Source organism: Astatotilapia calliptera, chromosome 8 (genome assembly GCF_964374335.1).
Source record: "Astatotilapia calliptera chromosome 8, fAstCal68.1, whole genome shotgun sequence".
NCBI lineage: Eukaryota > Metazoa > Chordata > Actinopteri > Cichliformes > Cichlidae > Astatotilapia > Astatotilapia calliptera.
In genome coordinates this window covers 10,101,343-10,114,131 of record NC_137429.1, presented here as the reverse complement: position 1 = coordinate 10,114,131, position 12,789 = coordinate 10,101,343, and the positions used below count along the sequence as shown (strand labels likewise).

Genomic DNA, 12,789 nt, shown 5'->3' with positions numbered 1-12,789 from the left:
AGAGGAAGTGCCTACACTAAGGCTGAACAAAGCCTTGCATAGAGCAGAACACAATGCACTGGCTGTGAGCTGCTGACGAATCATTTTTCATTATGTGCGCGTATATTCAAAACTATCATTTTATTTTGCAGTCCTTGCCAGGGGGTAATCCCCAAGGGACATACGAAGAAGCAAACAAGGAAGAAAATAAGGAGAAGAACAGATACCCCAACATCCTTCCCTGTGAGTATACTTTCTGTTCAGTTTTCTGAGTCACACCTACAAGCTTCCTGTCCCATGTGTCACATGCCTCAAACACTCTTGTTTCCCTTGCTACAGTAGATTCTTCAGAAGAGTTTGTGTGTGCAGTTGCAATGAAGTGGTTTCATCACAAATCTTTTTTACTTGCGGTTTCTGCTGTATTTTCACAATGCATCATGGTTTAGGTTTTTTTAAACTGTTCTTCACCTTAAATAAATGGTTTGAATTCCATGGAAACATGTTCATTTGCTTTCAAGGCAAGAGCTACCACTTATTTTAATACAAACCTTCTAGTCACCCTATCACAAAGACTTGAAATATATACTTCCTATACTTTTACGGAGCCATGTTTCTATTTTTGGACTCTTCAGAATAATCCTCATCCTCATCTTGGCCTTGGTGTAGCTCCACCCCCCACCCAGCTGTATTATGATTGGCTGCACCTTGCAAACTGAAAGTTTGAACAGCAGGTTGGAGGGGCTGCTGTGCTGACACAGTCAGAGCTATGACCACGTTAAAGACAGATTAGTGATTGTTGGAAGCCAGATTTGTGAAATACAGGTTTTATAGAATTTATAATGAGACTAGGTTTGCCCAAGAGCCACAGATGAATAGTATAAAATATAAATAATTGCTTAATTTCAAGGGGAAGTGGTAAACAAATTTGTAAGAACAAAGGTGGTTACATTCTACGGTTCTTATGTCATAGCGTTTCATATAGTCCTTGCTGTGTTAGCTCTGCAGATCAGTAATCACAGTACGTCTCTGTGCTATCAACAAGCAGCTGCGTTGTCTCTGCAGAGCCAAAACATCCAATTCCATCAAAAACACTCAGGTCACTGTACTTCAACAGACTCCACTGAGAGAAAACTGTTTCAGGCCTTCTTAAATGGAGACCAAATACCAAAATGATGACATTGGGAATCACTTGAACATACACTGAGTGCAGCATTTTCAGCTTTCTCCGGGTTTAAGGGAATACGGGTCTGCTGTAAATATATACAAATAGTGTAAACAAATGACAGTAAACCAGAAGAGCCTTAAAAAAGTTACTGCTTGTTTAAAGGCTTAATGCCAAATTAGTCAGGCAGTCTGCTGATTGTGGCTTCAGACTGCACAGACATGCTTTAATCTTCTCATCCAGCCATCTCCAAGAAAGCAAAAGTGTATTTCTCAATATATATATTTTATAATCATTTTTAATAATGTAGTAATGATACACATTGTAAACTGATTTAAAAGTTACATTTTTGCTAAATTTGTGGTACTTTTCATTGCAGATGATCATTCTAGAGTGGTGTTAACAGAGCTGGAGGGAAATCCCTGTTCAGACTATGTGAATGCCTCTTACATTGATGTGAGTCCTTTTTTGTGCCAAAATAGTGAATTTGAGCTTGAACTCTTGAGCATTTAAATACTTGTCTGATCTCTACCATTTCAGGTGAAAAACAGTGAAGATTATTAATCCTATATTTATTTTTGATTTTTTTAAAAATAGGGTTTCACGGAAAAGAACAAATTCATAGGCGCACAAGGTAAGCTATAGGGCATTTAGAAACATGACATAATTATCTCTCTATATATTTTTAGTTTTAAATTGTGGTTTAATTAAATTTTTTTTTGGGGGGGGGGGATCTGTTAGGTCCAAAAGAAGACACCGTAGCAGATTTCTGGCGGATGATTTGGGAGCAGAAAGTATCAACCGTTGTTATGTTGACAAATCTGAAAGAAAGAAAAGAAGTAAGTGATTTTAAACGTTGTTCATAACGGGAGTGCTTCAGTTGTCATGTGGTCTCTACAGCTATAACTACAGTGTTTGCTTCTTCCACCAACTCTCGTCTCTAACAGCATTTTGGACAAGGGAAGTGAAAAGTAAAGTTTCCCTTAAGCACATTTAAATATAGATTTCATTGGTTGTGGTCAAAGGTGGTGTCAGATGATGTTATCTTGTCTGATGCCTGTTTCTCTGCTACATGTTAAGGGAAAAAGTATTTTCCCTGTTCCTGATTTCCTGATTTCTTATTTACTTTCTTATTGTTGCACTTACATGTTTTGTATCAAAAAATTTCCATATTAAACAAAAATAACCGGATTAAATACAAAATGTAGTTTTGAATTTATTAAGGAAAAAAAAAGCTATCCAAACCTACCTGGCTCTATGTGAGAAATGGTTGACTGTTGATCTACTTAGAAAATGCTGCAATGTTTTTATACAATATGTAACTGTACACAAACTTTACAAAACGTTTGCACTGGATAGTGTCTTTCTTATATCTTCCCTCATCTTGAACACTGACCTTAACTGAAGCAAGTGAGGCCTGCAGTTCTTTAAATGTTGCTCGGGATATTTTTATGACATCTTCGATGAGTCTGCGATGTGCACTCGGAGTACTTTTGGTAGGCCACCCACTTCTGGGAAGGTTCATGACTGTTACAAGTTTTCTCCACTTGTGAATAATGGTTCACTGGAGTCACAAAGCCTTAGAAATGGCTTTGTAACCTTTTCCAGACTGATATATGCTTCTTTAGATCGTAGCATGATGCTCTCAGCGTACCACATTTTATTAAACAGGTTCTATTTAAGGTATTTCTTGATTCAATTACTTTTTCACACGTGGTGAGGTACGTTTTTATAGCTTTTTTCCTTAATAAATGGAATGAGGTTTTAATCATTATTTTAACAACTGCATTTTGTATTTACTTGGATTATTGTTGTCTAACATTAAAGATTTTTTTGATCTGAAGTAGGGTAAATATGCAAAACACTAAAATCAGGAAGCGGGTAAATACTTTTTCACAGCACAGTACTTGAAGTGTTTTTACTGTGAGCAAAGGCGACTTTATTAACAAAGGATCGATAAAAATAGGGAAGTATTAAAAAGGGTGTTAATGTGTTCAAATCAGCTGTCATATAACGTGTGAGATAAAGTCGTCCAAGGTAGTATCATAATCAAGTAAAAATAGATATGGAGTGGTTTCACCGCTCTCATATACTAACTGCTTGCTTACAGACGGAAGTCATGCAAGTTACCCGTTTGTCTTAATAAAGGAAACTTTTTTAGATGTGTCACAGACAGTTGCTTTGATCATTTATTCATTACAGCACAGCGTCTCCGTGGTTATAGAAAGAGGGTCCTGGGTTTGAACCAGGTTTCTCTGGGAGATTTGGTTTTCTCCTGCCATCAAAAACATGCTAATCGTGTTAATTTCCATCACTGCACCACTTACAAAGACACAGCTTTATATTTAAGATGGCAAAAGCCAGAGAATCAGTTTTGCTATGTAGATCAGTAAAAATGAATACTAATATTAATGGATATCATCTCTCTGCAGGACAAATGTTACCAGTACTGGCCAGACCAGGGTTGTTGGACTTACGGAAATGTGAGGGTAGCGGTCGATGACTTCACAGTCCTGGTGGATTACACCATACGCAAGTTCTGTGTGCAATATGTAAGTTTTGACCATTGACTCTGTTATTATTGCACATAGTATGCATACATTATAAATTGTGGTTATTTTTTTTCTGATAGCAAATATATCCAGAACTATGGATAAAATCAATTGCCACCATGACGCTGGTTAGCGTTAACAGCTTCCTGTCTAGTCTTTAAACTCAATTCATAACACTCAATAGTAGCACTTGTCAGCAACACTTGGCTAGAATTAAACAAAGTTCCACCACTCATAATAAACCAGAATCCATCCATTATCACGGCAATATATTGTATTTATCACCACCCATCCAGATTTACCAATCCCATAAAACAACCAATCTTTTGCTAAGTGGTACTGGGAACTGAAATCTCACGAACAGTTTTCTTAACACTTTCACAAAAACCTTGCACTTTGTCATGCAACCACAGAACATAAATGAAATTCCCCTTTTGAGACTTACATCTCTAACAGATTGGAGTAGCAAATGAAACTGGAAAAGATTTGTACTTACTTTTTGTGATATTGTTTTGATATACTTAATAACTACTCTTAACCATTTAATGTCATGTTAATGTAGTTTTCCCAAGTATTCTTAGGGGTAACATGGTTCTGTTACCCATATGCTGAAATAACATAGTAATACACTAAAGCCTTATGACGCTTCCCATAACTTAGTAGAACTCTATCCAGACATTCTACTTATTTTGGAGCCACTGTAACAGATCCAAAGATCCCCAACAGAAAATGATAAAGCTGCAAGTATATGAAAAACTAAAATTACTCTAGACTGCTGCAAGGATTTCAGTGCACCATTATAATATATAAATCCCCCCAAACTCTAATACTCTTATTAAGCCATTCCTTCCAGTAGTAGGGGTGGATTTACCTACATATAATTTTGGGCTCTACTAAATACTAGATGATACATTAAATATGAAGTCAAACAGTCGGACCACTTTGACCCAAATTCGTCTTAGAGGAACAATTATTGGGTTTGTTTTTGCTTCCCTAGCTGGTTTGGGAGTAAGACAGAGTTGATAATGATCTTCAACAGAATGCTCAACCAACAAGAGATAATGGCTTTTCCCCCCTCTTGTGTCTATTTAGCAGGCCAGTGACGCCGCTAAGACTCCCCGCCTGGTCACCCAGCTCCATTTCACCAGCTGGCCTGACTTTGGAGTTCCTTTCTCCCCAATTGGAATGCTCAAATTTCTCAAAAAGGTCAAGTCAGTAAATCCAGACTTCGCTGGGCCCATTGTGGTCCACTGCAGGTATGCGAGAGCTGAGCTAATGTAGCCTAATGTTCAGTATTTTACTGTTTACTCCTAATGGTTTTAATTATCCAATTTGTTTCTGTGGAGATCAGTGTATTATGCTTAAAAATCCCCTTTGTATGTGTGTGGGCAAGCAATCTCTCTGCTAAAGATGGAAACATTTGGAGTGACTATTGCAATACATGTGTTTACAAGCACAGATGTTGCTTTGTTCCCTCCTGATGTCTGTTAACGTGCTAGTGTCAGCTGAGGATTATGGTTCACTCAGCTCAGTGTGTCATTTGTTTTCCATCTCCAGTGCTGGTGTTGGGAGGACGGGAACCTTCATTGTAATAGATGCCATGATTGAAATGATGCACGCAGAGCAGAAAATTGACGTATTTGGGTTTGTCTCCAAGATACGAGAGCAGCGCTCGCAACTCATCCAGACAGATGTGAGTTGGAGAAGGATTATGTTAGCCACATGACGTAACGCTAACACCTGGCATGTGTGTGGGACATGTGAATTATCCTTTACAGTAAATCATCTGCAACTAGGCCCATGCATAGTGTGTGTTATTCATCTGTGTGTATTTTCACTCCAGATGCAGTACTCATTCATCTATCAGGCCTTGCTTGAATACTACCTCTATGGAGACACAGAACTGGATGTTTCTTCTCTGGAAGGTCATCTGCAGAAACTGCACAACACCTTTAATGATGGTGATCGGATTGGCCTGGAGGAAGAGTTTAAGGTAGAACCTCTTTTTACATTCAGACCCATAAAGGATCCCATCTAACAAATGCTCACACAATATTACAGACTAAACTTAGAAATCTCTAAAGAAAACCTAACAAAAATGCAGTTGTTTCTTTATTAGTCATTTTAACTTATTAAGCTTTTTATTTGTCAGTTATTGAAACACTTTTCATAAATGTTATGAAGCATGTGAAGGTTCTGGAAACTATGAACCTGCCCACGCAGGCACTAAAAATATACACTAATAATCAATGCAAAAGAAATTCTAGCTTTTTCAATCCCCTTCAGTCATATCACTTCTAAGAACATATAGTGCAGTCAAAAGGTACTTAGCTTCTTCCCCAGTTCTTTCTTTCTTTTTTTTTTTTTTTGCATATTTGTCACATGTTTCATATCAAACAGATCAAGCAAATTTTGATGATCTGAAACCACTCTTCTTCAAAATCAGCAAAGAAGACCAACTCATTGCAAATGATCACAAATGGTCAAAGTCCGTTATTAGGTTTAGACAAGACACGTACACATAGATAGCTGGTTTACTCTTAATAAATGAAATCATGATGTAAAACTGCCTTTTTATTTCCTTTGGTTATCTTTGTCTAAACGTATCTGAAATATGTGAAAGAAAAAAAAACAAAAATCAGCACACCACTGCACATATAAACCTGACTTGCATACATTCCTCTATTGCTGCATGAGAATTCAATTGTGCTACAGAATGGTCATTATGATTTATCATCAATACTGCAGCTTAGTTTATTTCCCCTGTTTTGATTCATAAACCAAAGGACGGTGAATATTTTATAAAGTTGTAACATTTAGATTTTCCTTGTTTAGAAACTGACTAACATGCGCATAATGAAAGAGAACATGAGAACAGGAAACCTCCCAGCCAACATGAAGAAGAACAGAGTTCTGCAAATTATTCCCTGTAAGTAAGATGAAATCCATATAAATAACCAACTTATGTCAAATTTTGAGCTGCAGATTACATTGCCTGCAGCTGCCTTTAGAATGTTTTTCTAATTCTGTCCCTTGCAATACTTACAATACCATACTACTAATGTAAACATGTTTTTGAGTTTAATCTGCATGTTCATGATGTACTGTTTCCATTTCAGATGACTTCAACAGAGTAATTCTTTCCATGAGAAGAGGTCAAGAGTACACAGACTATGTCAATGCGTCTTTTATAGATGTGAGCATATTGTATTTCCTAATTTGTTCTTTCTGAGGTTTTAAGGTATTTGTGTTAACACAAATAATTGTACCGATGAAGCTTTATATTATACTGATAAAGTCCTTTATATTTTGATTTGACTCAGGGCTACAGACACAAGGACTACTACATTGCCACACAGGGCCCTCTGCAGCACACAGTGGAGGATTTTTGGAGAATGGTGTGGGAGTGGAAATGTCACTCCATAGTCATGCTCACTGAGCTCCAGGAGAGGGAGCAGGTAAGCTGCAGTAACTAATCGCTGCAAGCCAGCTATGATTGATGGCTTTAATAAACACAATAAATACACACAACATAAAACGTCCCAGTTCTGATTTCCTGCCTTTGTCATGAAACTGTACATTTATTTAAGTTCATATTTATGAAGTATTTAACTTGTTAAACTACAGTTTCTTTTATTCATCGCTGTGAGTAAACAAATGTTCATCTGTTTTGCAGGACAAATGTTTCCAGTACTGGCCGACAGAGGACTCAGTCTCCTATGGAGACTACACAGTAGAGCTAAAGGGAGACACCCTGTGTGAAACCTTTAGCCTACGAGACTTGGTACTCACCTTTGTTCCGGTAAGCAAATTAAACCTGTCCTATCAATACAGGCAAATGTAACACGCCTGCTCTGCATCTTTATCAGTTATCGTGAAATAAAGGCTTTTATTGATCCTTCATGCAATTCCTTTATATAAAATAATTGGTTTTTAGAATATGAAAATTGAACAAGTGTCACAACACAACATAAAATAACTCCATTACAACTTCTGAATTCTTACCCAATAATAATGGATTGGATTTATACAACGCTTTTCAAGGCACCCAAAGCACTTTACAATGCCACTATTCATTCACTCTCACATTCACACACTGGTGGAGGCAAGCTACGGTTGTAGCCACAGCTGCCCTGGGGTAGACTGACAGAGGCGAGGCTGCCATATCGCGCCATCGGCCCTTTGGCCAACACCAGTAGGCGGTAGGGTAAAGTGTCTTGCCCAAGGACACAACGACCAGGACAAAGAGCCCGGGGATCGAACCGGCGACCTTCCGGTTACAGATGCGCTTCCCAACCCCCTGAGCCACGGGGCGACTGTGGCTCAGGGGTATCAAATAAATAAGGATAAGGATATAAAATTAAAAAATAAATAATTAAAAGCATCTTGCCATTAGCACGTCTTAAAATTAGGCAAATAGGACCTCAGATGAACACTACCACGTTATTTACACCACGTCATTTAAAGAAAACTAAGCCAAACTGTAGAAACAGTCGGTAAAATAACTAAGAATCATTTTCAGAATGGTTCTTAGTCATCAATCATACACTTTCTGTATGATTTTTTTTTAAAGCCAATCACTTTTAGAATATCTGCTGTGCATGAGCTAATGTGGCTCCAGCTTTAGCTTTTGGGCAGATGTCCTCATGTTATGAATTTGCTGGGAGATCCACTGGTGGGAAGATTGGTGGCTGTGTTGAATGTTGTGATCTAAAGTTTGACAGAGAGATACCGATAATGATTTGGTGATTTTCTTTCTTTTTTCTTCTTCTTTTTTTTAAGAAAGTCAATATATCTGAAGATAATTTTTTACCTTTTACAGACGTGAAACAAACAGATTTGTTTCATTCATTGGTCCTTACTAAGACGATATAGTGATGCAGTTTAAAAATACTACCGTTTTATTGACACAACGTTATGAATTACAGAGAATATGTGTGTACCCTCTGGTGGACAAACTATGTATTGTCTCGTTTCATTTATCGAGTGTTTTAAATGCTAAAACCAATAACAGCAGCAATCTCTCTCACTGTAGTTTAGTGTTTGTAAATGAACTTATAGCCCTTCCCAGCAGCAGCTGCTTACCTAAGATCCCTGCTGATGTTTTGTCATGTATGCTTGTATTTACCCGATTTTCAAACCTCTTACGGACAAGGTTTTTTTTTTTCTATTATGTCCTGATACATAAAACCTTACAACTGAATAAAGGTGTACTATATATTTTTTAAATTGCTGTATTGCAATGATTTTCAAATCATTTAAACTACAGATGTGAGTGAAAATGGTATAAAGATATCAACAAGTGAAATGACAGATTAGTTGCTTAGTAGAGTGTTAGTTAAAAGATGAGTAGGATTTTTTTTAGAAAGTTGAAAGTATTTTTATCTTTGTAAAGCTAGACAGGCTCTAATACAATTGGCTAACAGCAACAAATCTCTAAGTGAGTATATCGAGCTCTCTGGGCTGCCAGAGGGAAAAATAAGGATAGGAAGTGTTTAGGGTTATCAAGCGGGAGCCTCCCATCTCATATATTTTATTTAATTCGACCCGCCTCACCTCCCAGAGGCTTTGTAGTACATTCCTGCCTCCCTGGGCCTCACCCATATGTCCACCACTTGTCTGCTGCACGTTTCACCTGTACTGACGTCACACTTGCCATTACGCTTTCATATGCTGCTAATAAATCATATTTGAACGATATTATGATCTCTCAACCGCCTGTGGGTTTCCTCTCAAAGGAGAAGCAGACAAGGATGATCAGGCACTTCCACTTCCACGGCTGGCCAGAGATCGGAATCCCGGCCGAGGGGAAAGGCATGATCGACATTATCGCCGCAGTGCAGAAACAGCAGCAGCAGTCTGGGAACCACCCCATTGTTGTACACTGCAGGTACAACACATAGAACTCTATTCATATAAATATTATATACACTTACCTTGTCACATTTGTTGTCTTCTTTTTTATCTGACAATATAAAATATAGAAGGATTTTTGCATTGCAAACACTGTTCGTGCTTTGTGTGTCCTGCAGTGCTGGTGCAGGGCGAACAGGTACGTTCATTGCACTGAGCAATATCTTGGAGCGAGTCAAGGCAGAAGGCCTGCTGGACGTGTTTCAAACTGTGAAGAGTTTACGCATGCAGAGGCCTCACATGGTCCAAACAGTGGTGAGTGGTTCCCAAGTATTTAAAAGCACTAGAAAAATGTCTCGCTTTAGCTCGAGTGTCGCTGATTTTGTAGGCAATTATGTGTCCATCTTTAACCATCTTTTTTGTTTTCTTTCCGTCCCACAGGAACAATATGACTTCTGCTACAGGGTGGTACAAGACTTTGTTGACATTTTCTCAGACTATGCCAATTTTAAATGATGAGATTTGCCTTAAACACGGTTTTTAAATGTTGTTTTCTAAAGCCAGTTTGTCAGATTTATGCGTTTCCTTAACTTGGTTAAAATAATCTTCTATTTTGCTATGCACTTGTCCTACCATTAACTCCAGCTCCTTTCTCGCTGTAATATATGGTATGTCAGTCGATGAGAATTGTAAATGAAAAAGCTAGATTAATAATGTATATTTCACAACATGTATGATCATTTCTTCGTCATGAAGTGTTGTTTCAGAGTCCGATTTTAGTTTTGTTGTATAATATTGTACTTTAAATGTTTGTGTTATTTTGGATTGACCACATAATATTTTTAAAAGCTGTAGTTATTGTAAATGTATTTATGTATTGACAATGACATTCCTTTCTTTTATTTGGAGAAGATGGCAGGAATGTTAATATTTGTTTTATGTTGTAGTTAATTGTACACATACATTCTTTCATTTTGATGACTTCTGAGATTAGAGGTGATACTGAAACTGTTTTTCATTCTCCTCGAGCTACATGGCCATCACGATTGTGATGCTTTTTCCAATGGAAACGGTGTCTGAAAATGAATGAATGAATCACATCAACCATAATGCAGAGGGCATAAAGTTACGCTCCAAAGGCTGAGGTGACGATACATAGGTTTTAGTTTGTTTTTTTAAAATATGGACTGAGGCAGAAGTTCAACAGACGTAGCAGAATCGCAAAAGATTCTTAAACTTTAACGTTTTGTACCTCAAAAGGTCGTGTAACTGCAGTGAACATGGATGTAACATAACTAGAGTCTGCCTTTTGTCTGTAGACAGCAAAAAGCATTTTGCTAAAGTGGCTGCACATTAACAAGCACACAACTAAGCCTTTTACCAAGAACCTGTAATACTGAAGAGCATGTTTACTGCTTTATTTGTATTTTAGACTAGAGTTTTACACAAATTAGTGCCATATGTACTTTTTAAAGACAGGAAGTGTGGTCTCCAAATGTAGTAATTGCAGTATAATTTTACGATGCACAGTCACTATACAGGGAAGTAATAGAAGTTCATCATTAATCCTCAGTCCTGTAATGGCAAAAACCACAATATACCAATGTGGTGCTTCAGTGCCTGTCTAATGCCAGAGAAACAAAAACAGCCCATTATATCTACGTCTACTTCTTTGACATCTTTTAGATTCCATTGGTTTGTTTTGGCACAGTGGTAAAAATGAGGAAGCAGAATGTTTTAAATAAAAACTGTCCAGTGGAGTTTGAGTCTTTTGAAAGTATCTGAATGTTTGAGCTTTTCTGTGCATTTTTCTGAGGTAAATCCATCTGGTACTCCATTAGCAATTTTGTTGATGCTGTATGTAAATATAGGCTGACATGACAAAGTGCTAACATTGTGAAATTCGCTGAACAGCAAGAACCTGTCAAGTGATTGGTCATATTTTCGTGCGCTAAATGTATATGTCTGTGGGAGATGTGAGATTAAGCACAAGAAACAACCCAAGTCTATTTTTCCCATGGCTCCTTTTCTGTCCGTGCACCCTTTTTGAGAAACTCGAGGAGAGGCTGTTTAACCTACAGCTCTGCCTTTGCCTATCCCTTTTTTGACTCTCAGTGTCTTTGAAATGCAAATTGCAATATTAAAATCTTCTGAAAATGCTGCGGGTGTCTCAAAAAAATGTCTTCAATATGCAACAGCTTTTATGTTTCATTTCAAATTTAGGTGAGATACACAGGAGACAGCTTAAGCTGCCAGTTTGGTTTGTTTGTTTTGCTTTTGAATCAGTGACAGCGGGGTGTTCTTAATGCGATATTTGTGTGGAGAAAATGCTGCATTCACTCTGCATAACAGAGTTGCCCTTTAACTGTAAATTAGTACTATAACTTTCATATCAACTATTTGCCATGGTTTTTACACATAATTATATGTTGTATCTTACTTCTAAAAAAACAAAACAAAAAAACCCCACACAACCCAAAAACTATTAATCTACCTAGCTCAAGCTCAGGAGATAGAGCAGATCATCTACTACTCAGATTGGTGGTTCGATCCCTGGCTGTTACAGTACACATGCCAAATATCCTGTGGAAAGGTACTGACCCCAAGTTGCTCTCTGAAGGAATGTGTGTGAATGTTTGACTCTTGTATGAATGTGAACGTATGATTGAGGCATGTTGTATAGAGCACTTTGGACTGGTTCCTAGAGCCCTGGATGTCTGCACAACAATAGGCATTTCCCAGCATACATTTTTACTTAAAGCAGGAAAAACATATAAACACTGGCCACTTCATTAGGTACTCCTTTTCAACTGCTCCTTAATGTAAATATCTAACTCGGCCAACCACGTGGGAGGCACTCAGTGTGAACTGAGAATCAGAATATAGACGAGGGGTGATTTAAGTGACTCTGAATGTGATGGTGCCAGACAGGCCAGTCTGAGTATTTCAGAAACTGCTGATCTGAGTTGTCAGAGACAATTCCTTGTTTAATTCAGAGAAGCATGGATTGATTAGTTCAAGATGACAGGAAGGCAACATACAGGAAGGCCATGACGTTAACGCCATTTTATGTGAATCGTAAGACAATAAAAATTTCTAAGTGTGCAGTTTACCTTCTCTTTTTAAGCAACAGTGGAGACATACCACAGACGAACACTAGCCACTAATATGCAAACATCAGAGAAAAACTGTAATGTCAATGTCTATACAAAAGACTGTTTAAGAAAAGAAAGCGAAAACCTC

The 12,789-nt window shown here is 37.7% G+C and overlaps 1 protein-coding gene across 4 annotated transcripts in view; it reads left to right on the top strand.

The window, feature by feature from the left end:
* Positions 1–11,708, top strand: part of ptprea (protein tyrosine phosphatase receptor type Ea) — a 63,883-nt gene extending 52,175 nt beyond the window's left edge. For all 4 annotated transcript variants that reach the window (XM_080305050.1, XM_026178415.2, XM_026178419.2 and 1 more), the window contains 15 exons: positions 132–222; positions 1,521–1,597; positions 1,739–1,775; positions 1,883–1,980; positions 3,574–3,693; positions 4,786–4,949; positions 5,251–5,386; positions 5,537–5,686; positions 6,529–6,622; positions 6,813–6,889; positions 7,017–7,151; positions 7,370–7,495; positions 9,432–9,583; positions 9,726–9,861; positions 9,988–11,708. In XM_080305050.1, coding sequence (XP_080161176.1) covers positions 132–222; positions 1,521–1,597; positions 1,739–1,775; positions 1,883–1,980; positions 3,574–3,693; positions 4,786–4,949; positions 5,251–5,386; positions 5,537–5,686; positions 6,529–6,622; positions 6,813–6,889; positions 7,017–7,151; positions 7,370–7,495; positions 9,432–9,583; positions 9,726–9,861; positions 9,988–10,062 — 1,668 coding nt within the window. In that variant the 3' untranslated portion in view covers positions 10,063–11,708. The remainder of the gene's footprint in view (positions 1–131; positions 223–1,520; positions 1,598–1,738; positions 1,776–1,882; positions 1,981–3,573; positions 3,694–4,785; positions 4,950–5,250; positions 5,387–5,536; positions 5,687–6,528; positions 6,623–6,812; positions 6,890–7,016; positions 7,152–7,369; positions 7,496–9,431; positions 9,584–9,725; positions 9,862–9,987) is intronic.
* Positions 11,709–12,789: the final 1,081 nt, after the last annotated feature.